Genomic DNA, 27,220 nt, shown 5'->3' on the forward strand with positions numbered 1-27,220 from the left:
CCCTGCTGAGTTTTTCCTGATGAATCCTACCCTCCCCTTTGCAGATTGTACATATTTGCAGCTTTGTACCAGTGCCTTGACATTGTTTGCTTCGGCTAGGTCAATAACCTTTAGCCGTTATCGTACAGTAACTTAAATACAGGGGCAAAATGGCCACATACTACAACGTTCTTCTGGACACGTAACACCAGTCCTTTCATGTGTAGGAGGAACGCTGCGATGCCCATGTGACCATTGTTTTTTTCCATAGAATGTCACACGAATTTTAGTGTTCCACCTCAAACCCAGCCAATGAAAAGTGGCCCAGTGCTTGACGGCGACATGGTTTACGATGACCATGGGCGCTCTTATCTCTTATCTTAGCAAATACGTGTTTATTGCGAAGCTGCTCTCCAACTGCACAGGACCACAGCCTGGATCATGCACACTAGAGGAAATGCATGGTAAACTAAATATATTTTTAAAAAATATACTCTCTTTTAAAGATTTTGCATTCAGCCAAGTTCTCACATTTATTTTAACAGTAAACTAAGGCACCAAGCTTGCACCCGTACAGAGATCACCTGGATGACTGATAGGGGCTGGAAGTAAAGGATAACTGTAACTTTGACAAACTAATGGAAATGGGTATGAGTGGAATATTTTTTAATCACAAACACAGTTTGGCTAGTTTATTCTATAGATCAAGGTATGATTCCACTTGCCCAGAGTACTATCTATCCATCCAGATAGTTTTGCTGAGATTTGACAGGCTTTTCATACTAGTCCGCCTGCACAAGACTTTGCTCGGATATATACAACTGGCATACTTCGGTAGAAGAAATGAAACCGTGGACAAATTAAGCTCCGAGGATGTTTGTGAGTAATCGTGGCATTATATTTGGATAGAGACGTTGCTGTTGAGTCTTTGTAATGCACATCTCTGTTGTATCAGGTCAAGCGGCCTCAGACATCTCTGTGCAAGCGGAAAAATACTTTAATTTAATTTCTGGGTGAACTGCCCTTTTAAATATTAAAGGAAAGAGAGATAAGGCAGACAAGTGTTCCGATGTATACGTACAAAACATAAAGTAAGCCATGGGTCATAATGTTATAAACCTGTATGCTGTATGCCTGTATTAATCGAATGGGCCTGCATTCCAAGAGTCAAATTCATGTGAGAACAACATCAGTGAGCTGTGGGAAGCTGAGGCATATTGATATATTATAAACAAAAGCCTACCAAAATTCAAAACATCAGCAGTATTTGATTTAGATATGAGCCTGTTAGATAATGGAAGTAGACAGAGAAGTGAGTGGAGGTGAAGAGCTATAGCGTAGAAGGTAGCATTGGGGATTGAGTACTTTAGTTCCTTTTAATTCTGTGCGTGTTCGAGTGTGAGTGTGCATTAAAGTCCATGCATGGGAGTGTGTGCACGTGAGTCTTCACATGTACAAGTCCAATGGAAATTCCCCAGACCCCTGTTAAAACAGGAATGAAGTCAACCTGTAATCAGCTAAAATTGGTGAGCAATGGTCATTACAGTATAGACTGCTACAGTGGCCTCCCACACAAAGGCATTTTCAGACCTGTCTCCAGAAAGCATATTGACAATTTTTGGATTCAATTTAACAATGAAACCAGATTTGACTGAGAATGACAGTAATGCAAAACTATTCTCTGTGGCTAACAATAATTGGAGCTGTTTCATTATAAATACAAATCCCTGGGCCTCCGTTTCAAAACTGCTGGAAGAAACACCAATCTCATGCTAAATAAACGTTCCTGTGTTTTCCTATTTATATAGCCATGCTTCACTGGTTTTTCACTGCATTGTCTGTACATTTTCTGTTAGAATAACTAGGAGAGGACAGGCCATAAAACCAAGTAACTCAGCTCTTTCATGAGCACAGTCTCTAACTCTGTTCCTTATTTCTTGGAAATTCTATATCTATATCTGGAACTATATGAGCAGGTTATCTCTTGGCTGCAGTTTATAGATAGCAGATTCAAGATCCCAAAGCAAAAAATGGTTATGATCTTCCAGATTTATCAGACCCTTCTAGACCTAGACCCCTGATATGCTTTTCCTATCTCATGTGAAGCTGCTGTTCGTTTGAAGACTACAAGCTGACTACAGAATGGCTGCTGAGCCAGACAAGACACCGGCCAAAAATTGCTGTGATCTGCGGGTCGGGGCTAGGCCTCCTGGCTGACTGTGTCCTCAACAAGCAGACCTTCCATTACAAAGAGATCCCCAATTTCCCCGTGAGCACAGGTAAGCATTTAATCAAAGGCGTCCACCCCAGTGCATTTGTGCATGTGCAGTATGTGGTGTGCAAGTGTGAACATGCCTGCTTGGATGCGTATAAGCGTGTGCTTGCAAGTACACGCGTGTGTGTATGCTGCTGGTCACATGTTCTCCATCTGTGGCTTAGCATCTGCTACATACTTGCCAGTTTCCTTTTTCTGGTATGTGTGTGCTCCTATACAAGGAAAGGTTTTGTTCTATTTATAGTGTTTATAAAATGGCACAACTATGTAATGTTTTGTGGCGATTGTGAAAACAGTGCAGAAGGTCAATGTTGATTTGTATGTGTGCAGAAATGATGATGTTGTGTTGGGTTGTGTTTCCATTTAAGCCACCATATGAAATTCAACACAAAATTCAAGTTCCTTTGTGAAAATATGAAGAATGTATTTTCTTACTTGTATTTTTGTATAATGCATAAATACATTTCATATCATAAATTGATTATTGAAGATCCACAACATTTAATGCCAGCCCTGCTAAAAAAAAAGCTTCTTCCAACGGTTTCCACATTTTTTGTGTGGACATTAATGAGGTCACGAATCAGAAATGGCATTGACAACAACGGCCATGTATGTGACAGTTTACCAAAATCCTACATTAGTGGTATCACATTAGCAGCATGCAGGAGTTGCGCTGAAGCATGTGTGTTATGGTGATAGAAAAAGTGCTTATCCCCACAACCTGGATATGACAGATGTAAAAGTATAGTTTTGTGTCTAGTGGTGCAATGTGGAACTTATTAAATCCATATTTTAAGTATGTAAACATTTTGGCAATAATGCATGAATAGCAGGTAGAGTGGCCAAATTGTAGAGAAATTATCTTCAGAATCAATGCTTGGAATGAATTGTGTGTTGGAGACTAGGTGCACTCACTGGCATCATTTAGGATGATAAACCGTGCCTTGACCTTTTTAGTTAATTTTCTCTTGTACATAGAATTTAGTGTTAACTGTCAACAGGCGGGTGGGGAGGGTGTTGTCACTAGAAAGCCACCCTAGAAAGGACTGAACACCATGGGCCCTGATTGACAGGGACCCTCAGACTGTAATTTAGCAGTGATGGGGTGACCTGAGGTGGCAGGGCCTACAATCCATAGAGCCACTTCTGATTGGCAATCTTTCAAATCTGTATTTACAAATCTGTATTTATATTTCACAAAAACGTTTTCATGTGTTTCTGTGGTTCCTCCATATGATAAAATAACTCACAATAGCTGTAGCCCAGTTGAGGTTCCTATCTTAATTTCAAAGACAATTATTTATAACATCTTTAAGAACTGTTGTAGTAAAAAAAAATGGATTGGTATGCAATTTACAGATTCCGTTTAGTTTTGGTGTCTTCACCCTTATCCTCTTGTTAATTTATGCTTGTCACTGTTGGTTAGGAGAAGACTATTGATAAACTCTTCAGTAAAGCCTTTTAATTACAAACACTAATTGTTGTCTCAGTTTATCACTGACCCCATCAAGCATTAGTTGGCAACAAAGTGGAACTCTTTGGAAGCAAAATAGATTAACCTTACTAATAATGACCAAGTTACTAAGATGGATTGCTAATCGAACTTGAAATTAATCACTTTTTAGATTTAAAATTTTTGATTATTTAAAATGTTACAAATTCTAGTCACCACAATAAATATGTTAGTTCTGTCCCAGTTGTGTCCCAGATTTAATGAGAGGCAGGTATGAATTATAATGCGTCAAAAATAAAGATTCAGTTCATGTCTAGCACTTTTATTTTCCATTCATGCATTAAATTAAATCATTTCGAAGCTGCATTGATTTGTTATTGTCCTTGTGTTGGAAATGAAGTGCACAAAAGGATGTATTGCCTGGTTGTATTAATTCCAGCTAGATGTATCTCTGCAATCATTTGATGATTACACCGGATTTGACTGGTAGAGCATGCATAATACTACATTTGGGACGATGATTTGAGTTTGACTTCAAATCTGCTCATAAGGTTGACTTTGTAATTGATGTGCGATTTGTTATTTGCATCATAAAGTTGTCTGGAAACAGCAAATCAAGACATGTTCATTAAAATGTCAGTTTACTCATTAATTTCCAGTGTTTACCAAATAAATTCTTTCAGCAGTCTAAGATCCCCCTCAGTGCCTGCAGAAGAAAAAAAAATGGCCACTCTACACACAGCTGTAATTATTCAGGCCATATCTCATTACACAGCATTTTTAGGAGCCAACAAATCTCACCAATCAGAGCCCAAGGTTAAATTAGCATAATTTCCAATGACTAAACATTATTTTCCCTTCTCATTTAAAGTTTCACACCCCTTGTGAAATAGTTTTACAAAAGGGAGCTGTGCTGTTTTGTGAGCATATTATCATTTGACTGTTATAATGGCCACTTAGTAAAGAATAAATCAACATGTTCACTTATTGTCAGCTGGTGGTATGGAACAGCTGTTAAACAGCTTAGGTCAGCTCAGCAACAACAACAACAACAAAAAATCTTTGTTTTTCCATGTGTTTGTGAGTACATACTGAGATTATTACATTTTATTATTTCTTTGCTTAACAGATATCCCGACCCGGACCCCTCTGCATATTAGGGGTCAATTCATACTGCAAGAGAATGAACTCCCACCTTCACAAAGATTTGGGATTTGCAGTATATATTAATTTTCAGACAGATATCAATAGCTAATATTTGTCTGATCATATTGGTTGATGCCAATACCACTCTATTATACATTATATCACAAAACTGTAACCAAGTGGAATAAGTAGAAGAGCAGTAGATTACAAATTTTATGAGTTGAGATATTATGAGAGCATGAGTCTAGAGAGCTACTTGATCTCTGCTATGCTTGTGTTTGGGCTTCTTTCTGAGCATAATATTTTCACTTGATTTGCAGTATTCATGGTACATCAAAAGCATTGCTTCTCTAATGTATGTACACTATATTTCCAAAAGTATATAGTAAAATGTCCTGTGTTAATTCAACACTTAATAGAGAGCATTTGGTCCCACATTCCAGAGTTTCGTCTGTTAAGAGCTGAATTAACACATTTTACACATTTTAACATGGACGTTTTACTATGCGGACACCCCATCTAATTCGTGGTTTTGGTTATGTCAGCCACACCCATTGCTAGCAGGCGCATAAAATCAAGCATACAGCCACAATCTCCATTGACATTGAATGGGTAATACTAAAGACCTCGGTGACATTCAACACGGCACTGTGATAGGATGCCTCCTTTGCAATACGACAGTTTGTTAAATTTCTGCCCTGCTAGAGCTGCCCCAGTCAACTATAAGTGCTGCTGTTGTGAAGTGGAAACGTTTAGGAGCAACAACGGCTGCGGCCGCGATGCGGTCACACCATGCACAATGCCAAGCGTCAGCTGGAGCGGTGTAAAGCACACCGCCATTGGACTCTGAAGCAGTGGCAACGCGTTCTCTGGAGTGATGAATCATGCTTCACTATCTGGCAGCCTGACGGAAAAACCTGGGTTTGGCAGAATGCATAGTGCCTACTGTACTGGCCCGAATAGTGCCAACTGTAAAGTTTGGTGGAGGAGGAGTAATGGTTTGGAGCTGTTTTTCCTGGTTTGGGCTAAGCGCTTTAGTTCCAGTGAAATCTTAATGGTACAACATACAATAACATTCTAGAGAATTGTGCACTTCAGTTTTGGGAAGGTCCTTTCCTGTTTCATCATGACAATGCCCCTGTGCACTAAGCAAGGTCCATTAACTCAATTGACTGGCATGCACAGAGCCCTGAACTCTGCCCCATCAAACACCTTTGGGATGAATTGGAATGCCGACTGCTAGCCAGTCCTTATGCCCAACATCAGTGCCCATCCTCACTAATGTTCTTGTGGCTGAATGGAAGCGAATCTCTGCAGAGATCACATAGCCCATCATATTGGCCATGATCCAAAAAAAACAGCCAATACCAGTAAGACCATAATATTATTGTGCATCCCTTCTAAAAAGCATTTCTGGTTATGCTCTCTGAAAGGAGGTGGATCCAATCGGCATTAAGGAACATGATTTAAAGCTATTAGACATACTTATAAATGTCTGGTTGCTCTATGAAACCTGGTCTGGACAGAGGTGTCCATAATCCATGACATAAAACTTGGAATGTATGAGTGCGTGTGTGTGTGTGTGTGTGCGTGCGTGTGCGTGGGCATGTGTGTATGTGTGTGAAGTGAACATGGTGATATGATGAAAATGGAATACTGAGATGGGAGTTAAAATGCACTGAAGAATATTTGTTAATTGGCTGAAAGATAGCAACTGGATTCAAATGGAAACTTCTGGATGGAAAATGTGTAAACAACATTGTTTCAAAAATCCCACATTCTGAATTTCTGCTGTGTACTGTTTTGGCTTCGGACAGCCTCATTTGACTCCCCACTGTGTTCTTTCTCTGCAGTTCCTGGCCATGAAGGCCGTTTGGTGTTTGGGCACATTAAGGATAAATCCTGCGTCTTCATGCAAGGAAGATTTCACCTTTACGAGGGATATTCATTGTGTAAGGTAAGTTACTGTTGAAAGTAAACAAAGCTATAGTAAGGCATTGCCATATCTTGCTTATTTGCATGCCCTAAAATACATTCTGCATACTTCCATACTTGATGGCACCTTCTTCCCAGCACACTGGGAGTAATAGAAGAAGCTAGAATGTGCTTCTTACTATGTGAGAGCACATGTGCTCTTCCTTACAGACGTGAGGACATCATCACAAGCCTCAGTCTACCTTCAACCTAAAAGGAAAAAAGTAGCGTACTATACCGTACTTCACTGGTTGTTGGAATTAAGTGCTTATTGACCAGATCTTTCCAGCTACAAAGTGAAATAGATAATTAGTTAGAAATAACTATCTATCTAGTTACAGCCAATGAATTTTTCCTGACATTGATATTGGAGGTTACATTAGCTTGCTGTGTTCACTAATGATTTATAGTTAATCTGTGGCTATTTCACTGCAGTAACATTTATCTAATTCACACAAAGGGTATAGGTATTGATGGAGACTTTACCTTATATGGACTTTGTTAGAAGAGGCTCTTGAAAGTGAATCAGTATTCCGATAAAGCTGCAGTCTTTTTCCATTGATGTCTTTGAAGGTGTTCCGCAGTTTCCACAGAATATGCAAACAAATTTTGTGGTTTTCACAGAGTATGTAAATGTCACTCTGAGGTTTTCACAGAGTATGTAAATTGACTAATCTGGTTTTCACTAAGTATGTAAATGGGACTCTGTGGTTTTCACAGAGTATGTAAATAGAATTCTATAAAGCAATACAGAAAAACAACACTGGTGTTTTTCCCCCCTGCGATGCAACTAGCAGTCCCCTTCACTGATCTCCCACATACGTATCTTCAGTCTGAATATATTACTATCCTGTCCCTCTCATTTATAATCTTTTCACGCACAGCATAGGCAAGGCTCAATATTTGCCGTATTTATCACCCAGCTTCTCTTTGCTTAAATTAGCCTTGGGGTCTGCAGAGTTTAAGGGTGCCCTGATTGTAGTGGCCTTGGGCCTCCCAGTAACTTAACAAGGACAAGGGAATTCATGGGAAGCTCTTCCCTTGACATCTACTCCTGTACAGGCTATTAGCTTTATTTGTCACTATCAAAAATTGTGAGGCCTGAAGATGGAGGCTGAAAACAGCGCGAGAAGTGCTGATTCCGTAAAGACGAATCGGAAGCACATTGTACGGTACTGCAGAGGGGACTCTGCGGAGAGAGATTAGTCTCAATATTATACACGTGTATCATTTTCCATGAATAAGACACGAGTCACAAATGCGTGTCACTATCCAATAAAGTATCTCTCAACTTGTGTCTCGTAAATTGTCATTTAAATGAATGTCCACTGATTTGTGCAAGGGCATACATACATATTTGCAGTGTTGGACAAAGTACACAACTCCATTACTTGAGTCAAAGTATAGATACCCCTGGTCAAATATTACTCCACTACAAGTGAAAGTTGTTCAGACAAATTTTTACTTGAGTTAAAGTACTGGAGTAATTGCTTTTAAAAAAACTTAAGTATTCAAAAGTACATTTTATTTTTAATGCCAACACACTGTTGTATTGTTTCTACGATGCATTTACAGAAGCTCATTTACAGATGCATTTTTACTATTATTAGATAGCAACACATGATAGACAAGGATTAAATTGGGATTTGGGAGGTGGGTGAACCCTGAGATCCAGTGGGAGGTGGGTGAAATAAGGTACAAACCAATGAATGTCTCAGCTCAGAATAGTTGTATCTTTAATGTATTGTGCGAATAATTGTAATTCAGGAAAACAATGTTTTCAAAAGAATGTATACTATTGATGCAAGCTTTTACATCATATATTTCAAGTTTATTGAGTGTCATTAATGCTGAGAAGCATTTTTTTACCCACGAAAATAATCGGTCCTCCTCCTCTTGTCCTCACTTGCCGCTTTTCCACTGTAGGGCCGAACCGTTACCAGGGCTACCCCGTGCCGTTCCGCGCTGCTCAGTACTCGTGGGAACGGTTACGGTTTCTGTTTCCACCGTCGGGCTGCTAAAACCAGGACTAGGAAGTATCTAGTGAGGACAGCAAGTGGATCAGCGACGGCGTCCCATTGTGAATGTAATATGCGCCAGTTGTTGTTGTCGCTCCCCATACTGTTTTGTTTTTGTTATGTTATGTTTCGTTGGTTGACGAAACGGACGAGGATTCTGTGTATTTTGGTCTGTTTTTGGTTTTTCTTTTTAGCGTAGGCTATCCTCCACTGACCATCACTGTTGCATGCATTTAAAAATCTGCTAACTAACGCTTACATTACAGTGTGAAATATCCACATTATATAATATCATTAACCTATTTAAAGACTCTCAATCCAAAAATAACGTGTATAACCGAAATATTTCTATCTGTGTTCAGAGACAGTAAATCAACGAGTTCAATCCGCTTCTGTTTTGCTCCAGAAAACGATGTCAGATAGGTCTATCAGCAAATATACGGCTCAGCTATGCCCAGAATTCCTCAATAATAATAGTATTTTCCAAGAAATTACGAAAAATCGTTAACAACGTTTCGTTAGGTGCAGCGTCTTAATGCGTAAGTGAACGCGAAGATAAGCGGTTACGCTGACCTATAAAACGCTATTCCAAAAGCAAAATTAGACATGCTATACATTGTTAGAAAGCTTATACTCTCACCTACTGAATAAATTAATTGTCAATCAAGCCAGACTGTACTAAAAACGGCAACAACGCAGTAAACGATACGTGTGGTATTATGCACAGCTATTTTGAATGTATGCAGGCATCAAAATGCGCGAAATATATTTCACAAATGGATAGTCCAAGACAATATATGACCACTCGGTCTCAAAAGGGACATCTCTACGCGTAAATCCAATGGTAAGGTTATGTAGCCTATTTAGCCTATTCAATATTTAGTCCCAGATAGGCTATTGACTGTAGAATGACATGGTATCATTTTTTAAAACTTTGTCCCGTTTATTTCGTTATTCAGTGAGCAGCGTTTTCACTGCTGTATATCTCATGGCTATTGCCGGGTTTATCTTGTTGCTATGATGGAATACGATTTTTATTTATATTAGCTTCTCCACTGACCTAGCTTACCGAAGACGACGTGAAGAGACCGTATGCGGAGGCACAAAACTGACGTAATGTGAAACCAATCAGTGAATACGTCATTAAGCCTGCCCACACGAACGGTTCTGCTGCACTGAGTACGGTTGTCTAACCGTGCCGAAAATATCGTGCTGGGCACGGTTTGTAATCGTTCCGCGCCAAACCATTTCCAGGTGGAAACACCATTGGAACCGTTCCTCTCCGTGCTCAGAACCGTTCGGCCCTGCAGTGGGAAAGGGGCTACTTTTTCCTCCTTTATCCATCTTTCTTATACTGCAAAACTTTCCTTTAAACTAATCATTGATCTCAAACTGTTTGAATTAATTTTCAGTGATTAACAAGCATGCAAACATCTGACTAATCAAATGGAAAGGGACACAGCCTCTTCGCATTGTGTTAGGGAGATTAAATGACAAATGCGATTTAGAAAAATTAGTTTTAATCGCTAAGCAGTGGCGGAATCTTCCCCTGATTTTCCTTGAGTATCAAAACCATTAATCCACAAAATAGGCTACTCAATACTATCATATGTAGCCAGCTCTCCCCAAATAGGCAGTTTTAGAGAGTAGCCTAGGCCGTATAGCCTACGTTTATTTTCATTTGCAGTACGAAATTGCGCACATTTTTAATCAACATTATTTGCGGATACACTTCTTTCTCCGTACTCGTATTCATGGCAAATATTTGCAATGCGTAAGATAGATTGTAAACACAATTGAAGTGCAGGTTTTGTTTTTGCTGGTTATTCTGAGAGCTAACATAGTAGATAGCAGACTGGTGTATGTTATTTGTTAAATGTAGACTACTTGGTGATTAAAACGGATTTTTAATGGATAAATTGAATTTATGATTTAATCCCCCTAACACGGTATGAAGACGCTGTGTGTTAGGCTACTTGTCATTTGATTAATCCGATTGTTGGCACACTTGATTATAAAGGAAAATAAGGCTAATAATGAAAACAGGTTGAGATCAATGATTAGTTTAAAGTAAAGTTTTGTGCCCCACCAATTTTCAGCTCACCAGTTGCCGCTGAATAAAACGTTATGTAGCCTATGTGGGAAATATTCAATCCTAGCTTAGCTGCTGACCAGCAACCTGCTGATTTTGCTTAAGCAATCAAAGTTGCCGTTAATAATCGCCGGCGTTCGTGGGGGCTGTTTATTCACCTCTCTTTAAAATGTTGCATAGATGAAATTACATGTTAATGAAACTACCTATCACGTCCGCTTCCAATCAATCAAGACAATCAACAATATTTTTCTTTCTGAGTTTTTTTTTTCTTTGGATTTTTAATTGGTTGAGCGAGTAACTGGCTGAAAGAAACGGAATTAGCAATTCAACTGACACCTAGACACTGACTTACACTACTGTTCTCATTGAAACTGAAACCTATTGTTGCTGCCATTTATTCAGAAGGGTAACAATGAGTCTTTGTTCCGGACCATGTGGAAATAAATGACCAAGTGAAAAAACAGGGAGAACATAGTTAAGGATGTGATTAACTTTGGGTCACATGAGATCCCATGATTCTTAGAAGAAAGAGTTGGGGTGTCCCCTGCCCCTGACAAGATGGCTGCCATGCATCATTGAACACAGCACATACTGGAGGTGGATGAGGTCAGTTCCTCCACCCCTCCCCCCCTGCCTCTCTGTAAAGTGGTGTGAGAGGGACCAAAGGCACAAACATAAATCACTTTCATTGGCGTATTTGCCTCAGGTTTTCTGAAGAGTTGGCCAGCATTCCTTATCAAGGCTTTAGCCATCTGAGTGCTTCGTCACATTAAAGTAGACTAAATTCAAGTGTTTGTATGGCATTTGAAGACTTTAAGAGGAGACATAAAACAAGCCACACGCAATTTAAGAGGGATTGGATGGTGCAGACATGTCCTACTCTATCACACCTCTGTCATCGGCTGCTGCTCCAAGTCATGATGCTTTCGAGAAAGGAGGGGGGAAAAAATCAATTCAGGCTAAATTTACCCCCAGCCAATCCAACTCTGGTTACAGAGCCCTGCCTGCCTCCCCTCTCTCGACATTGAGTGCATTTTGGCATCACACCATGATTTCACTTGGTGTGACACACATACATACACACACACACACACGCACACAATTCCATATAATCCACTGGCAGAATCCCAAGCTACAGCTGTTCATGTCACAACGTGGACATGGCATTTGCAGTTGAATGACCGTGCTCTCTCTGAGTACCTGTTGAATAACTGATAACAATAAATCTACTAAAATTATTTCACACTGTCTCTGAGTAATAGTACATCTACATGTGTTATTTCATGTCTATTCAATCTTTCATTTTAATATGAACATTACAGCACAAGAGCCCCTTTTATTCAGAGAATGGCAAACACTTTTCTTATAGAACATTCAGTAGTGTATCACAATGCCTACTTACTGTATGCACTGTATTTAAAATACAACACTGTATCATACCTCGATTTATCCTCACACAATCCTAGCAAATATGAAAAATTGCTTGTGTTCAGATTAAGGGATATGAACTACAGCCACGTTTCTCTGACAACAGCCACTAGCCTTTCACATCTGTAGCCTCAGCTATGTTTTCAATTTGTTGTCCAATCTCTTCACCAGAGCAGAGATGTATCAAGAAGGTTAATTAGACCTTTTGCATTATTAGTCCTCCAGCATACCACGTGACAAAGGGAGCCGCACTCCCTCAAGATGTTCTGAGGAGTCTGGGAGCAGGCTTAATCAGATAGTGACTGTGATGGAGCAGCTCATCACTGGTCTTCTCTGCAGCAGGATTGAAAGACTGCTCTAGGTCACCATGGGCCAGCTCTGTCAGCAGTCCTTTGGGATGCACTGCCCTGTGCTCTGTCTGTAAAGGCCACCTCCGGGCATTTCGTGCTTTAACAAAGGAAACACAGGAGACTTGAGCTCCTTTCTTCTGTATTACAAGGGGAAATATTCATTAGACGGCTCTCCTTATTGGGGGGAAGGGTCAGGGGAGAGGACTGTGAGAGAGGGGATTCATCTGGCATTCAGACTCATTCGCCAATTATTGCTCTGCAGGTCAGTATCTACTTTCTCCCAACATGACTTTGGTTTTGCCGCTAATTAGGATTTCATAACTTACTGTGTGCTGAGGGACACAGAATCGAACCCCATGGCCCACCACCACCAACTACTCATACCTGGGGTCATTTTAATAATGCAGAAGGCTAATGGTGAGATTGTATCAGTAATCAGAAATTAAAATGGCTAATAAATGATTCTGTGCAAGAGGTATGGCAAGATGAAGGGAATTTTTGCACAGCCTTGTCACTGCTTGAGATCCAGTGGGCTCCAAATGCAGAAATTATGGTCAGTCATGTTTAAAAAACAGACAGTGCCTCAAATCCCTTCAAACTGAGAGGAGACAATTGTTTTATTAGAACCTGAGTCTATGTGTTCAGTAAACTAAAATGTCCAGGCCCAACCTGTTTAAAGCTTTTAGTTCCCAGGCTAAAATGACCCAGAGTTAGCATACCTCCCTCTGCATTTGTTTACCCAGGGCTAAGCTTTAGCACTCTGGGTTCAGGACTGATATCTGCACCCCAAAGCCCTAGCTAACATCCATTAGCAAAGCTTATTACTGATTGGATCCATGATTATAAATCAACAAACAATGAAATTGCCTGAGGAATTGTAAGATTACTATCTGATATGTTGATAATGATATACAAATTCATTAACCATGAAAATGAGTAATAACTAAAATTTTAAATAAAGCACTCTGCTGAATAAAAGCTGGTTTAAGGTGGTTTACAGGTCCAGGAAACTGGATTCTAAATGTGGTTATGCTGCCCAGAACTGACAATAGATTGTCTTCTTAATATTACTTTCAACATTTTAATCTAATTATAACTTGTAATACATAATCATTAAAAAAAATTAAGTAATAAATTATAATAAAAACTATTAATTATTGTGACCTGTTTGGCAGACAAGGACAGGGTGGGCGTGTATCCTGCACTCATTAATATTCATATACGTAAAACAGGTCATATGTAAACCGTTCCTCTTCACTAGCAAGGTTGGAGTTAAAGCAAACTGTCCCATGCAGTATCCTTACACGACCAGGCAAAACGAAAGAAAGCAACATAAACTATGCTTTACGACTGTATAGTTAAACCTGAAGATAATTCAATATGTAATAACATGTCTAAGCTTGAAAGCTATTTAATTGTCGCTCGCTAACGGTCGGCCTACTTAATGATCCACCTCGTTCTGCTCCAGGTGAAAAGGAGCACTGTAAATACTAACTGTATGGGTTATGGTAGTATTGCAGAGCCCATGGGCTCCGGAAATAAAACTCATTTCTTTTAGGTCGCTTCATTTTTGGGAAAAGAAAAAAGCGTATTGCTTTCTCCCTATCCAGAATAGGGGTAATGCTTTGGCATTTTCAACTTAGCTTACCTTACCTGTACAAAAGTTTACATATTATTATCATTTTATAGAAATATTATGTAGAAAGGATTTCACTGGACTTAGGTTGTTAACACCCAGTTAACCGCGCACACTGAAAACCTGGCGTTTAGCCAAGGGGGAAAGAAAGAAAGTCCATTTTGGCACAGGCTTTTATAGGTTTTTTTTTGTTTGTTTTTTTTTTTTTTTTTTTTGAAGAATCATTTAAAATTATTTCTAGGCCTTCTTTGAATGTAAAAAAAAAAAGTATCAAAACAACACATCAGCAAAGAATTCACAGATTTCTGTTTCCTGGAACTTAAGACCTAGTTTTTTTGACACTGCTAGTTGGTTGTAGTTGGTCTGCTGCTGGTCAAAGCTTGTCTCTAGCCAGACAAAGCTGGTTAAGCACGTAGAGTAAGCAGGTGGTCAACTGGTTAACTGGTTTACTATACTGGCTGGTCAACTGGTGAATAGTATGTTGACCAGAAATAAGTGTCGAAAACACATCTTAAACCAGCTTAGTCTGTTTTAAGATGATATTTTCAGCAGGGTAATTTTAAGCAATTTTATACTGGAAAGATCAGAGAGGTAATATTAGCTGATACTTGCTAACAAGTCTCCTCTACACAAGTTGACTATAATTCAGTCATAATTACAGAGAAAATCAAGTTGCACGTACACACCAAATACCGTTATGGTCTGCTGCTTGTCGGCTAGCTAGTGGGTTGCTAATATTAAGCAAGCTAGCATTAGCTTTGGCTGGCAGGGTGTTAGAATTACGGGCATATATTGGTTTTGTATTGTAACCTTGTCAATTTCGCTTCATGTAATGATCGATCAAAAAATAATGACATATTCAAAAAGAAAACAGGTACAGATACAGTATCTGTTTATCTAGACTGGAGGCAAGCAGAGAAATGCAGTGCACTTAGCAGAGCAGAGTTGGAGATGGAAAGACAAACACATAATCATGAGTGTGTTCAAATGAGGTCTAATAGTGCCATATGATAAGCCTGACCCCATTTGTCAGTGACTATTTTGGCACCATGTTTTGGGTTACTTCTGGAGATATCCCCAAAATGTCAGAGCTAAAGCAGCTCAGGAGCAGGGTCAGCTAAGCCCTGGTCTAAGGTTGGTGTTATCATGCTTATGAATTATGCCTGTGTGAAACTTCACCTTTCTAAGAGCCTTCTTATTCCAGGGTTAAATTTTTTTTCATGTTCAGCGTGAAAAGCCCTAAGGAGCCCACACTGGGTTATAGGATCACTTTCAGTCAGACAGCCTTCCCTGGGTTAGCAGCGGTACCTCAGTGCTCCCTAGCCGTTCACCAGGCAGCTACAGATTGCCAGTTGTCATCATTAAGTGATGTGCCTCTCTGCAGATCAGGAGCTTGCACTCCTGTAGTAGCATGAGCATAACAGCCCTGAACACTGATATAAAATTATATTATGAGGCTTTAGTGTCTCCATCCCCCTGTCTCCCCAACATTCCGCGGATAAAATATTTAATCCTCACAGTTTATTATGATAAAATTTTAAAAGCTTCAAGGAAGCCCGGCAGTAAAATGTGGGCCACCCTAAACCTAAAATACACCTTTGCTTGTCAGTTTATCAGCTAACCTCCAACACCCCCCTACCCCCCACAGTCACACTCCCTGGCTTTGTGCTGTCAGGCCCATTGTTGGCAGTTTCACACGTCGCCCAGGGCCTGTCAGTCCAAGGGCCGCTGACAAGGTATGACATCCCTATTGAGCTGCTCTATACTGAGGCAGGGGAGTGCATTATTCATACCCCTACGCCGTGACAGATCCTGTAATGGGCTCCTGTACAATCCTATATTTATCTCATTCATAACTGAGAGCCTTTTCAATTACTCCTCGATGGCTGGAGCTGGTTGGCATTGCCAGTCACATTCGGTTACAGGGCACGATTGTAAATCAGAGAGCAAGAAGGCTCTGACTTATTGAAGCTACAACTTTGTGGAACAGTATGGATTTAGCGGATAAAAAATGGGCTTTTCTCTCTCTCTTTTTTTTTTTTTTGCTTTTGTTCAAATCCCATCTTTCAAACTCCAAAAACATAATAGAAACAAACCTACACTGTCATTCTTGTTCCCTGGACACCATCCAAGTAACTAGCTCCCTTAAAGGGGTACATAGTTTACTTTCTGGGTTAAAAGTATATTATTTCTGTTTTAGTATATGCTTTCTATTGGCCCAGACAGATGTTCATGGTGAAGGATGTTTTAGTTACTTAAAGTTTCTCACAACCTATAAGCTAATGGTTGGTAATGGGGCATTTGCATGTTTGTAGTTTAAGGAAAGAAAATACGTTTAAAGTAACTGTAAAGTAGCTTCTGCATTGATGTTATGCCTCCAGAGGTTCTGTGGGTTTATATAGCCTGATTATATATTTTTTTTAAATAAATTTTAATTTGGGACTAGTTCAACCTGAGACCACTGCACTCAAGAGCACAACAAATGATCCAAATTTTTTAGAAAAATATAGATTTATTTAATAATTGTGTATAGATTATAATTGTGAAACCATGCTATAGAATTAAAGTGTCCATATGTATAGCCTCTAGAAACCTAGAATTGCTGTACAAGCTGCTTTGGACTTAAGTGTATTTTCTTCCTTTAAACCATATTTTTGTGGATGCCCTTATCCCAAACCAAATAAAGCCTGCAGGGTGTCAAAACTTTGGTAAGTATCTTGCATATGCTTCATTGCACACAAAACCCATTTTGGTCAATTGCAAAACATACACCAAAACCAAAATTATATCTTAACAATCTCTTTAAGATGAGAACCTTTTAGAATGAACGGAGCGTGTTCCCAACTGTCTGACGTGCCTGGCTCTCCTAGATTACATTCCCCGTGAGGATATTCAAGCTGATGGGAGTGGAGACTATCATTGTGACGAATGCTTCAGGAGGCCTGTGTCAGGACTTCAAAGTGGGAGACATCATGATCATTAAGGACCACATTAACTTGCCGGGCTTCGCAGGACAGCACCCACTGTGCGGACCCAATGATGAGCGGTAGGCTCCGGGCGCCGGGAGCGGGTTTACCACACTGCCTGTGGCACTGAGCCGCATGCAACCACACCAAAAAAATATATATTTTAAAGGTTCTTTACATGCTTTTGTACATGCTTTTCAGCATTTACATTGCATCCATTTATACAGCTGGATATATACTGAACCAATGCAGGCTAAGTGCCTCGCACAAGGGCACAACAGCAACATCCTACCCGAGTATCGAATCTGCAACTCGTAGGTTATAAGGCCAGTTTCATATCCATTATACTACACTGCCAAGTACCTTTGTTTTAACGCTAATGTAACGGATAGGTTATGTATTACTTATCAATTAACTGTGCATAATAAATTATGGGTTAATGGTGTTACTCCCTCAGCCTCATAAAGGACACCATACACAAGCACTAACAAGTTCATACAGTCTTTGTTTTTAATTTGATGTTATGGGTACTGGTCCGGATCTTTGTAGGGTTAATGAAATAATCAGTTACAGCCAGGACTAAAACATTTTGGCAATAAATGTGGTATCCCTCACCAGGAAGCTCACACTTGGTCACAAATGGATCTTTCACTAAGACAATTATCCCAAAATCAACCAAGAAATTGTTAAGTGACTATAGAATTAGTTTTGTAATGGCTAGGATGTGGATAATTGGGACACATCTTTTTAGGAACAATAATCCTTAATAACAAAAACACTGAAAAATGTCTTTAATTTTTTTTTTTGATTTTGAAAAATGTACATTGTTTCTTACAATGTATATGTCTATTCGTATCTGTCCCTTTCAAATAAACAACAAATACATAGAATCTGGTGCTTTTTTTTAAGGTTTGGGATCCGATTCCCATGCATGTCGGACGCCTACAGCAAAGACCTGCGGAAGCTGGCCCTGGACATCAGCGCCGAGCTGGGCTACTCTGACTTCGTTCGGGAGGGCGTGTACTGCATGGTCAGTGGGCCCAACTTTGAGACCATCGCCGAGGCCCGCATGCTGCAGATTCTAGGGAGCGACTCCGTGGGTGAGACCCTGACTGCCTTTTTAGCATGGAGCGCTAGCCTGAAATGAGCGAGAGGTCTTTTAGCGCAGTGAGGGGGAACTCCCACTGCCTGCTCAGAGAGGTTCTTCTCACATGACATTTCTTCTGTCCCTTCTTCCTTTGCCATTGGGTCCATAAGCATTCTAATTGGTCCCTCCTTGTATCTCCTTGGTCTCATTAATAAATGATCTGACACTAGCTGCTAGAGCAGCGCTATCTGCTTCAGAGCAGAGGAGAATGACACTAATTAGCAGAGGAGAAATCAATACTGAAGAATAGACACATTCTATCTTTAGCAAACCGAACTGATGCACTGAGATTCATGGCAAACTGACAAATGGTGACCCTTGAATGTAGACCCTCCCTATTTCACTGAGATTTCTCACTGGTGAACCATTCCAACACATCAACTTTACTGTCACGTGAATCAACACTGCTCCTTGTCACACAACTGTAACCTTTGACCCGATGAGGAATGAGGGTGCATACATTAAGTAGACTATGCTATATGTTGGGGACACTTGACTTATAATGACATGGTTACCTCCCACTGGGAGGGAAGCAATCTCATTAAGTATTGACAGCAAGAACAGGGACTGGCTTGGGAAACATGGACGGCTTATTAATGATGCAATGGGATCCTGGCGGTGTATTTCCCCATACAGGTGACTGGCATTTAATTAAGAGCTCCTTTCCTTCCACCCTTGTCTATCCCCCTGCCCTCTGCCTCCCCTCTCTTATGCCCACCCCCTACCTGCCCCCCCCCCCCCCGCCCCCCCCCCCCCTTACCTCCCCCCTTGAGGCATGAGCACGGTTCCCGAGGTGACAGTGGCCAAGCACTGCGGCCTGCGCGTGTTGGGACTGTCCCTCATCACCAACAAGGTGTCGCTGGACTACAACCACGAGGAGAAAGTAAACCATGAAGAGGTGCTGCACATCAGCAAGATGAGGGCGGAGATGCTGCAGAAGGTCCTCAACACCCTCATTGCCCGTTCCCATCAGGTCGATGGGATTAACAGCAACTAGGACGCCTCTTTCCTGTACCCCCCACCACATTTCAAAACCTGCTCCCCTTGCAGGCCCTCGCAGGGTGTCTACTTGTAATCACCTCATGCCCCAAAACAACCTTTATGCAATGCACATCTCTGACAAACTGCAACTCTAATTTCCCATGCATACTGATATCCATGTATGCCTACGTTGAAGACAGTGCATATATTAAAGTGCAAAAAAATGAAATGAAATAAAACATATTCCAGATATTACATAAAATTATTCTGCACATACTGTATTAGCATTAAGGTACCTGTGTATCAGTTGTGTGTCCACTTTCACATGTAATTTCATGCATGCATGATCACATACATTACAAAATGATTTACTGTACATGTAGAAAATGGATGCATTTATATTGATTATACACAATATGGTTGTCTAGCCAAAGCCACATAATTTATTTAATTAAAATATAGAGAAGTGTAGATGATTCTGCTGTGTTCTGCGTATGTTGATCAGATCAGTTACTTTTCAGATTTTTTTGTGGTGAACTATTTACTCCCAAAAGTCTGCCAGGTTTCACCCTATTTCTACTTCGCCATTTTCTATTTGTAACCCACACAAAAATACTGTTCCTTTATTCTTTCATTTCACCCAGTTAATTGGTTGAGATGAAAGTTACAACAATGACCTGACCTGACTTCAGATGGTGCAAGGCTAGTCATAAGGGAACAAACACTCAATATAACTCCAAGAGGCATCAGTTTTAATTTCTGATAATGATGTATTCCCACATAATGTACAGTTGTGGGGGAGGGGGGGGGGGTTTGAAAGAGTGTGGCAGAATGTGTTTTTTTAAGGGTACTAAATATGGCCTTGCATTAAGTTACAACTACAGCTCAGGTCTTCAGACCTCCCAAGAAAATATTAGGAGAGGAAATGGCAGGAGAAGTTTGTTGAAAAGGACTTGCATTGCCAGGTTTTCATGGCAGTACATGAGGGAGAAAAAATGATCACATAAACAAAATGCCTGAAATAAACCTTGCCATGTCAAAATTCTGCGACTCTACCAATACTCAGCGGGTGACATGTTCAGGAAGAGAGCACCTGCTTGTCTACTCTCTCCTGAATTGAAGACAGAGGTTTGGATGATCATTGCAGTGAGCATGATTGGGCATTCCAAATGGAGGCCTCTGATCAAAGGGGAGAAAACATGGCGAAATTAACCTGTGATGGCAGATGGGTGGAGCTTCCTAATATGACATACTAATATGGAGGCAGGAACAACCACAGTTGAATTTCTTCTGTTCTTGTCAGACTCACCTGGAATCATCAGTTCTTAGCTGTTGCTCAGCGAATCATTATGAATTGTACATGGCTAATAAGTGAAGACTGACTGTGTTTGTGTGGGTATTTATGTGTGTACATGTGTACGTATGATGGTCTGTTTGTGTGTCTATACCTGTGAGCACTTGAGCGGTCATAAGCTGGTCTGCAAAAGGGTCAAGGAACAGGTGAACAATTGAGCCAAATTAAAACCTGTTTGCTTGATGTGAGCAGTAAGCACCATCTCTTTCTCGGAATTCCCTTTTCACTTAATTTGCTGTGACAGCATGAAAACAGCCTCAATGCCTCAAGTACAATGAGAGAGAAGAATTTGTGAAATCTGTTGCGTCTGGAAGAAAGATTTCTTAAACAGTGACTGCAGACAGTTCATGACATTTAGAAAAACTGTTCAATGGATTATCTACAGAAAGCTGGGGATGGTAAGAGGGAATCTGTACTCTGTATGCACTCAGAAAAGGAACAACTTAAAGTTGTTTATGACAACAGGATGGAAAAAGGAAACCACATTTGTACACACGCAGACTTAAACTAAGAGCTTCTGATGGTTTGTCCCTTGTACCATTAAGAAATTGTTCCAAAAGCACACCCAAGGTCTGGTGGCAAATCCAGCTCCAACCATGGCAGAGTGTAACAGGCCATAGCATCACCAGGAGGGTGGGTTTCACTCTGTGTCTCACTGTGCATCAGCACTTTTGCTGCTTTATACAGTAGATACAGGACTGGACATTTCAAACTTTCAAACTCCGTTATGCTAGCAGACAGACTGAGCCCCAGCCCAGATGGGACACTAGGCCTTAGCTGGGCCATGCCCCCAATCCATCTCCATATTGAGTGCCAAGTTGAGTGGCAGAAGGTATCAATTTTAACCTCTTGGCATCGCTCACCAGAGACTGACCCACTCCCTTTCAGGGCTGAGACAGGGCAGTGGGGCCACCAAACCAATTTCACATTAACAACCTCAGCTTATTCATTTCCGTTGTTTTCCCCTGACTGAAAGAGTGCTGCACATCCCATATACTAGCTTTACAAAAGCTTTTCATCTCAAGGCCTTGTAAAAAGAGCACTCTGTGGCTCCAGAGAATGGCTGACATGTGAGACCTTTCTCCATTCACTTACAATAGGCTGCAGTGTAGAGGCTTTTTAACACACTGAAACATGGAAAAACGTCTAAATGGAAGTGCCAGTATCTGGATCTATAAACGAAGCGTAGCTTCAATGGATGATGTTTGTGTCTGTAGCAAAACTCATTGTGAGGCAAGCCATTTTCTGATGTCATTCCCAAAATGGCCCACAAAGGCATCTTATATCGAAGGCCTCAAGCATCTTGATGTGGCCTCAGTAAGTGATCCATGTTTCTGAGCGGGACGGTTGGGAGGCAGACTGCTTTGTATACAGCTGTTTTATTGCTGGTCTTCAGGTTCTTATTTTCGAAAACTCTCAAGGGCAGCTGATCAAAGGCTGTTGAGGTGTGGTTGATACGGGACTGGACTTCATTGTCAATGGAACAGGATGCAGAAAGAACATTGCCAAGGTATGTAAAATAATCCGCCACATTGAGAGATTTATTATTGATTGTGAAGACTGGTAGCTCAGCTGGTGAACAAGCAAACTGTGTGATGATTTTGGTCTGCTGGATTTTTACTTGTAGGCCGATAGTTTCATAAAATGTGCAAACCATGTTTAGGGCATTCAGATAGACCACTGGGGTGTGTGTTAAAACAGCACAGTCTTCTCAATGTTGTAGCTCGAAGATCTGTGTTGTTAGCATTTTAGTGTGTGTTTGAAGACTATGGAGGTTGAAAAGCTGGCTGTCCAGTCGGCATTGGGTCACAGTGGCCACGAACATGCTAAAGGTGACTGGACTGGACTTAACTCAAACCTCAACACTGAAGGGGTCTGACTTGAGACTTCCCACCTGGATGGGACACCCAGTCTTGCTAGCTGTATCCACTGTACATCTCAGTTGATAGTGTCTAAAGTCTTTGCCACGTCAGCGAAAGCCATGTAGAGATATTCATTGTGTTTGCATGGTTTTTCACAAAGACTTAGGAGCTTAGGAGACTTAGGAGCCTGATCCAGGGATGCACTTTCCAGCAACAGAAAGGAGAGCAATTCCTTTATTGTTGCCACAGAAACCTCTATCTCCTTTCTTTTTGTAAACGGCAGTTATGTTTTTGTCTTTTTGCTCTTGCAGGATGTATTCTGAGGTTCAGACAGCATAGATTAAGAGGTGAACTTGACGGATGAGCAGATATCCTCCATGTTTATATATTTCGGGTTGGTGTACCATCAGGGCCTGCACTCTTGTTGTTCTTCAGTCCTCTGATGGCCTGGAGGACCTCAGAGAACCTGGGGAGGGAGTCAAGGTAAAAGACTGGAGGAAGACTGAATAGAGTCTAATAAAGTGGGGCTGATGGGATTAAAATAGCACAGAAAGAAGCTGAAGTGCTCAGCCTACCTCACGAGGATCTATTAACAATGAACAGGGTGTTGCAGTCTGCTGAATTTACAGGGGTCATACTTCATCTTCTTGGGCTACATAGAGATTTACAGCTGTAACAGCTTCATAGCAGGCTTAAAAGTTATTGGAGTCAGCAAGGTTTTGAATTTTATTAGCCTTTTCAAACCATCAGTTATCATTCATGGAGTGCAGGGTACATTGGGTCTCTGCTCTGATGCTGGTGAGATGAGATCTGTGAGAGGCTGGGTTTGCTATGTCGGCTTTGTGGGCATAATGTTTGGTCTTACGAGACTGTGCATACTGGGTGAGTTTTTGTCAAACCAGTCTTCGTGTTTTTTCGGGAATCACCAAGTACTTCTTCAGTTGCCTTGTGAATGGAGTGCACTTATGACCACTGAGCCTCAAAATGAAGTGGCAGGAATGGCAGAGAAATTTTTTGTAAGAATACTTCTAAGGCTATTAATTGGGCCTTGTGAGTTGAGGGCAGAACAGTCGAGTCTCTTGTTGGGGGCTTGTTTTGGGTGGGAAAGCCAGAACTGCTGTCTGAGCTTAGCTCTGATCATGCAGCGATCAGTCCAGCAATCAGTGCCACACATGGACCTTGTGAACAGCACCTCCTTGAGATCCTCCTGAACGACAATTATGTAGTCCAGAATATGCCAATTCTTAGAGCAGGGATGATGCCAAGAAATCATGTGCTTGTCTTTCAGCTAGAATATTGTGCTGATGACTTATATGTGGTGATCAGCACAGAGCGTTAAAAGCCAGAGGACATTGCTGAGTAAACGAACTGTGTAAAACAAACACCTTGTTCCATATGCAGTTTTCTGAGCCTACTCACACATTGAAACCTTCCAGGAGCAGAATTCTGACTTCTTTTGGGATTTTGTTCAGAACAGAGGAAGGCTTCCATGATGCCGCTTTCAGCATCTGTGTTGATCAAAGTGGCATGGCGACATGCAATGACATTAGTCTCTCACTGATGCCAGCAGGAGATTCAGGTATTTGGTAGAGCAGGGAATTGGCTAATTAGCTAATGTCAGCTTGTTAAGAACACCTCTGATAAATAACCCATTGCTGGCCATCTAGCTAGCTAGTGGGGCCAAAGCTGTCAGTCATCCCACTCACAGTTTCTGGCAAGCAGGGTTGATGAACTGTGTCCTTGACCGTTTCCTAGAGCACTGAAAGGAGCTAGGAGATAGTTAGCTTGTTTAGCAACTAGCAAATGAAAGTATGATTATGTTAATCCATTTGCTTAACTTTTCATTCATCTTTTTTTTTGTTTTTATCCACATGTAGACCAAACAGAACATCCCACCAGCTAAAAAAAAAAAAAATTGTTTTATTATCATGTGGCCAAAAAAAGGTCTGCACTGTAGTCGGCATGTGCATTGCCACTCCCTTCCTGATCTGAATCGTGTAGTGACTCGGTAACTCCCTGACAACTATAGCAGACATGACAGAATTATAAAGAAATTAAAGAGAAAGAAAAACGGTGATTGGCTATAATGAAACAAAACCCTCACCATACTGTACCTACAGGTAATTTATTCCACTTTAACCAACCTCAAAAACTGCACTGCAGGTGTGCAACATTATTAAATTTGAGTTGACCGTGCCTTAATTCGACACTGTTGTGAATTGCTGTGAGAGTTTTACTATTGTGTCTTGACTGAGAAAATTGTGCTCAAAGGCTGTGCTGATATTCCTGTGCCATTCCCAAACCCAACTAGACTTTCATCAGAGAGCTTAGTTGTAATCAGAGGTCCTACTCTCAAATAGAAAAATAACAAAAAAATAATCTGTAATTGTAATTAGAAAAAAAAAAATGTAATCAATTTGTAATCAAAAAATATATATACTTTTTTACACTCATATTACAATGTGTCCATATGGAAGGAGGGGAGGGGAGGGGAGGGGAGGGGAGAGGAGAGGAGGGGAGAGGAGAGGAGAGGAGAGGAGAGGAGAGGAGAGGGGGCTGTGACTCTGGTATATGCCGCTGCATGCACCATGATTCCACTGTGCTGCAGCTCTACATAAATCACCGTAGCTGCAGCCGATCTCCAAATGAAAATATGCCCTCAGCAGCCCTCTGACTATGCAGAGCAGTGTGTGACTCTGCACACGCAGAAACTGAAGCATCACGCACGAAAAAAAACAAAAACAGAGCAACCCTTCTCCTTAAGTTATTGACAATGTAGCAATAATACACTGGAAACAGAACAATTCCCTAATTGAATCTTTGAAAAGGTGCCAGTAATATTCCAGAAAAAGCCCAGGCGTCCGCTGGGAATATCTGTACCAGCTGCATATTGCAATAAATTATAATTCTGTAATCAGCAGTAAATTGGGCCTCTAAATCACTGACACTGCAGCATGTATATAGTGGCACAAACAAGAGACCTTATTAAAAAAAAAGACAAATGACTTGCTGCATGTCTGTATATTTAAAAATGGATTCTAAGTGCCAATGTGATTTCTGGAAACAAAATCAATACTCTACTTTCACTGGGGTTCAAATTACACTTCCTCCTCTATTGGGCTAAAGAACTGCATTTTGAGTTCAGGTAGCAAGGTTGGGGGGGAGGCAGGTATGCAGAAGGGTTTGGAAAGATGTTGGGAAGATGGTGGTGTGTATCATGGAGATTGCCCCAAACAAATCAAGTGCTGGGCATAGTCAGAAGGCATAAGTCAACCCGAAACAAGAAGCACCTCCAGAGTACAGAGAACATCTGCTCAAATCATTGGCCACCCGCTACAGTTTCTGACCTCGCTTCATGACCAGCAAAAACTGCAGAAAGCCCAAACCATCCTACAGGACTCCACCCATATCCTTCATAGGGCTTCCTGGCTGGTGTCTGCGCTGCCCTACAGGTAGGACAAAGTGGAGTAAGGCAAACTTCCTTCTCTCTCTCTCCTGGGACTACTGTTAAGTCTCAGTCCACCTATTGGCCCTTCAGCCCCCCTTAACCATCAGCCTGCTAGCCACTCGCACAAAGCACTTTCACAAACTCTTAACTATTTGTTATTGCTGGATTAAGAACAGACCTTTGAGCTGAACTACAGTATACAAATCTCTGCTGCTGGACACTCACTGTCTGTTTGTTGTGTACAGTCTCTAAACGTCCTGTCTTTTTATACTCTGCTTGTGTCAGAAATTGATCCTCAGGGATAAATAAAGTTTTCTGAATTGAATAAGTATGTGGACTGCGAGAGAATGCATCAGACAAGCAGCAGAGTTAATCCAGAATGGGCTAGGTCTGGAGTTCCTAAATCAGGTGAAATACTAATGGGGTCTTCCCCAAACTAAAAAAAATAAATTATTTTGATTATCATAAAAATTATTTACATAATTTTTTAGTTAAATGCAATAAACCTTGTCTGTTTTATACATCCTTGGTAATACTGTGATCTTTTATTTATTAAATACATTTATTTTAGGGAAGGTACATAATAGATGGTGAGGGTACACAGTATATGGATCTTTTTGGTGTTAAACTCTGTTAGCCTGATGTTCAGCAAGCATATCTCTTGACCATCGAATGCAAAAAGTTGTTTTCTGTATAGAGGTGGAGACCCTTAAAGTTTCCAGAACAGTCTTGGCAAATGCTGGATAGTCTCGAGGCAGCAGGCAAAATTACTGCAATGGTCTGTCCTTGCCTTATTTTCTTATGTTGTGTACGATGCAGATTACGTGGGCTTCCCTGCCGAATGAGTGCCTTTCCATGCAGAAATCACATCTTGCACCTTTTTGTCAGATTCTGGTCTCAGATTAATGGCGTGTTATTTCCTGGCAGTTGGCAGACATTTGAATGATGACCGTCAGCTGTGGCCTGTCACTTCATGTACCGGACAGTCCATCTCCGTGGTTCAGCTCTCTCACTCTGCATCTGTGCAGGAGACTGAATTATATGGATGAACACGAGATTGAAAAGGACATCCACTTAACAGCCTTGGCTGAAGGAAAAGATTCCATTT

General features: G+C 40.8%; 1 protein-coding gene across 1 annotated transcript; it reads left to right on the forward strand.

Annotated features, from left to right (window-relative positions):
- The first annotated feature begins 157 nt into the window (after positions 1-157).
- pnp4b (purine nucleoside phosphorylase 4b) lies at positions 158-19,924 on the forward strand. The gene is made up of 6 exons (XM_064339050.1): positions 158-443; positions 2,086-2,258; positions 6,707-6,810; positions 17,225-17,400; positions 18,230-18,420; positions 19,241-19,924. The coding sequence occupies exons 1-6, from the start codon at positions 421-423 to the stop codon at positions 19,462-19,464; spliced, it is 891 nt and encodes a 296-aa protein (XP_064195120.1). The 5' UTR covers positions 158-420; the 3' UTR covers positions 19,465-19,924.
- Positions 19,925-27,220: the final 7,296 nt, after the last annotated feature.

This window comes from Anguilla rostrata, chromosome 1 (assembly GCF_018555375.3).
Source record: "Anguilla rostrata isolate EN2019 chromosome 1, ASM1855537v3, whole genome shotgun sequence".
Taxonomy (NCBI): Eukaryota; Metazoa; Chordata; class Actinopteri; order Anguilliformes; family Anguillidae; genus Anguilla; species Anguilla rostrata.

Bases quoted from the DNA above. Each gene is read 5' to 3' on its own strand.
- pnp4b (XM_064339050.1), top strand. From the start codon at position 421: ATGCACACTAGAGGAAATGCATG. The intron at 2,259-6,706 runs GTAAGCATTTAA...CTTTCTCTGCAG, and splicing joins CAATTTCCCCGTGAGCACAG to TTCCTGGCCATGAAGGCCGT. The intron at 17,401-18,229 runs GTAGGCTCCGGG...CTTTTTTTTAAG, and splicing joins TGCGGACCCAATGATGAGCG to GTTTGGGATCCGATTCCCAT.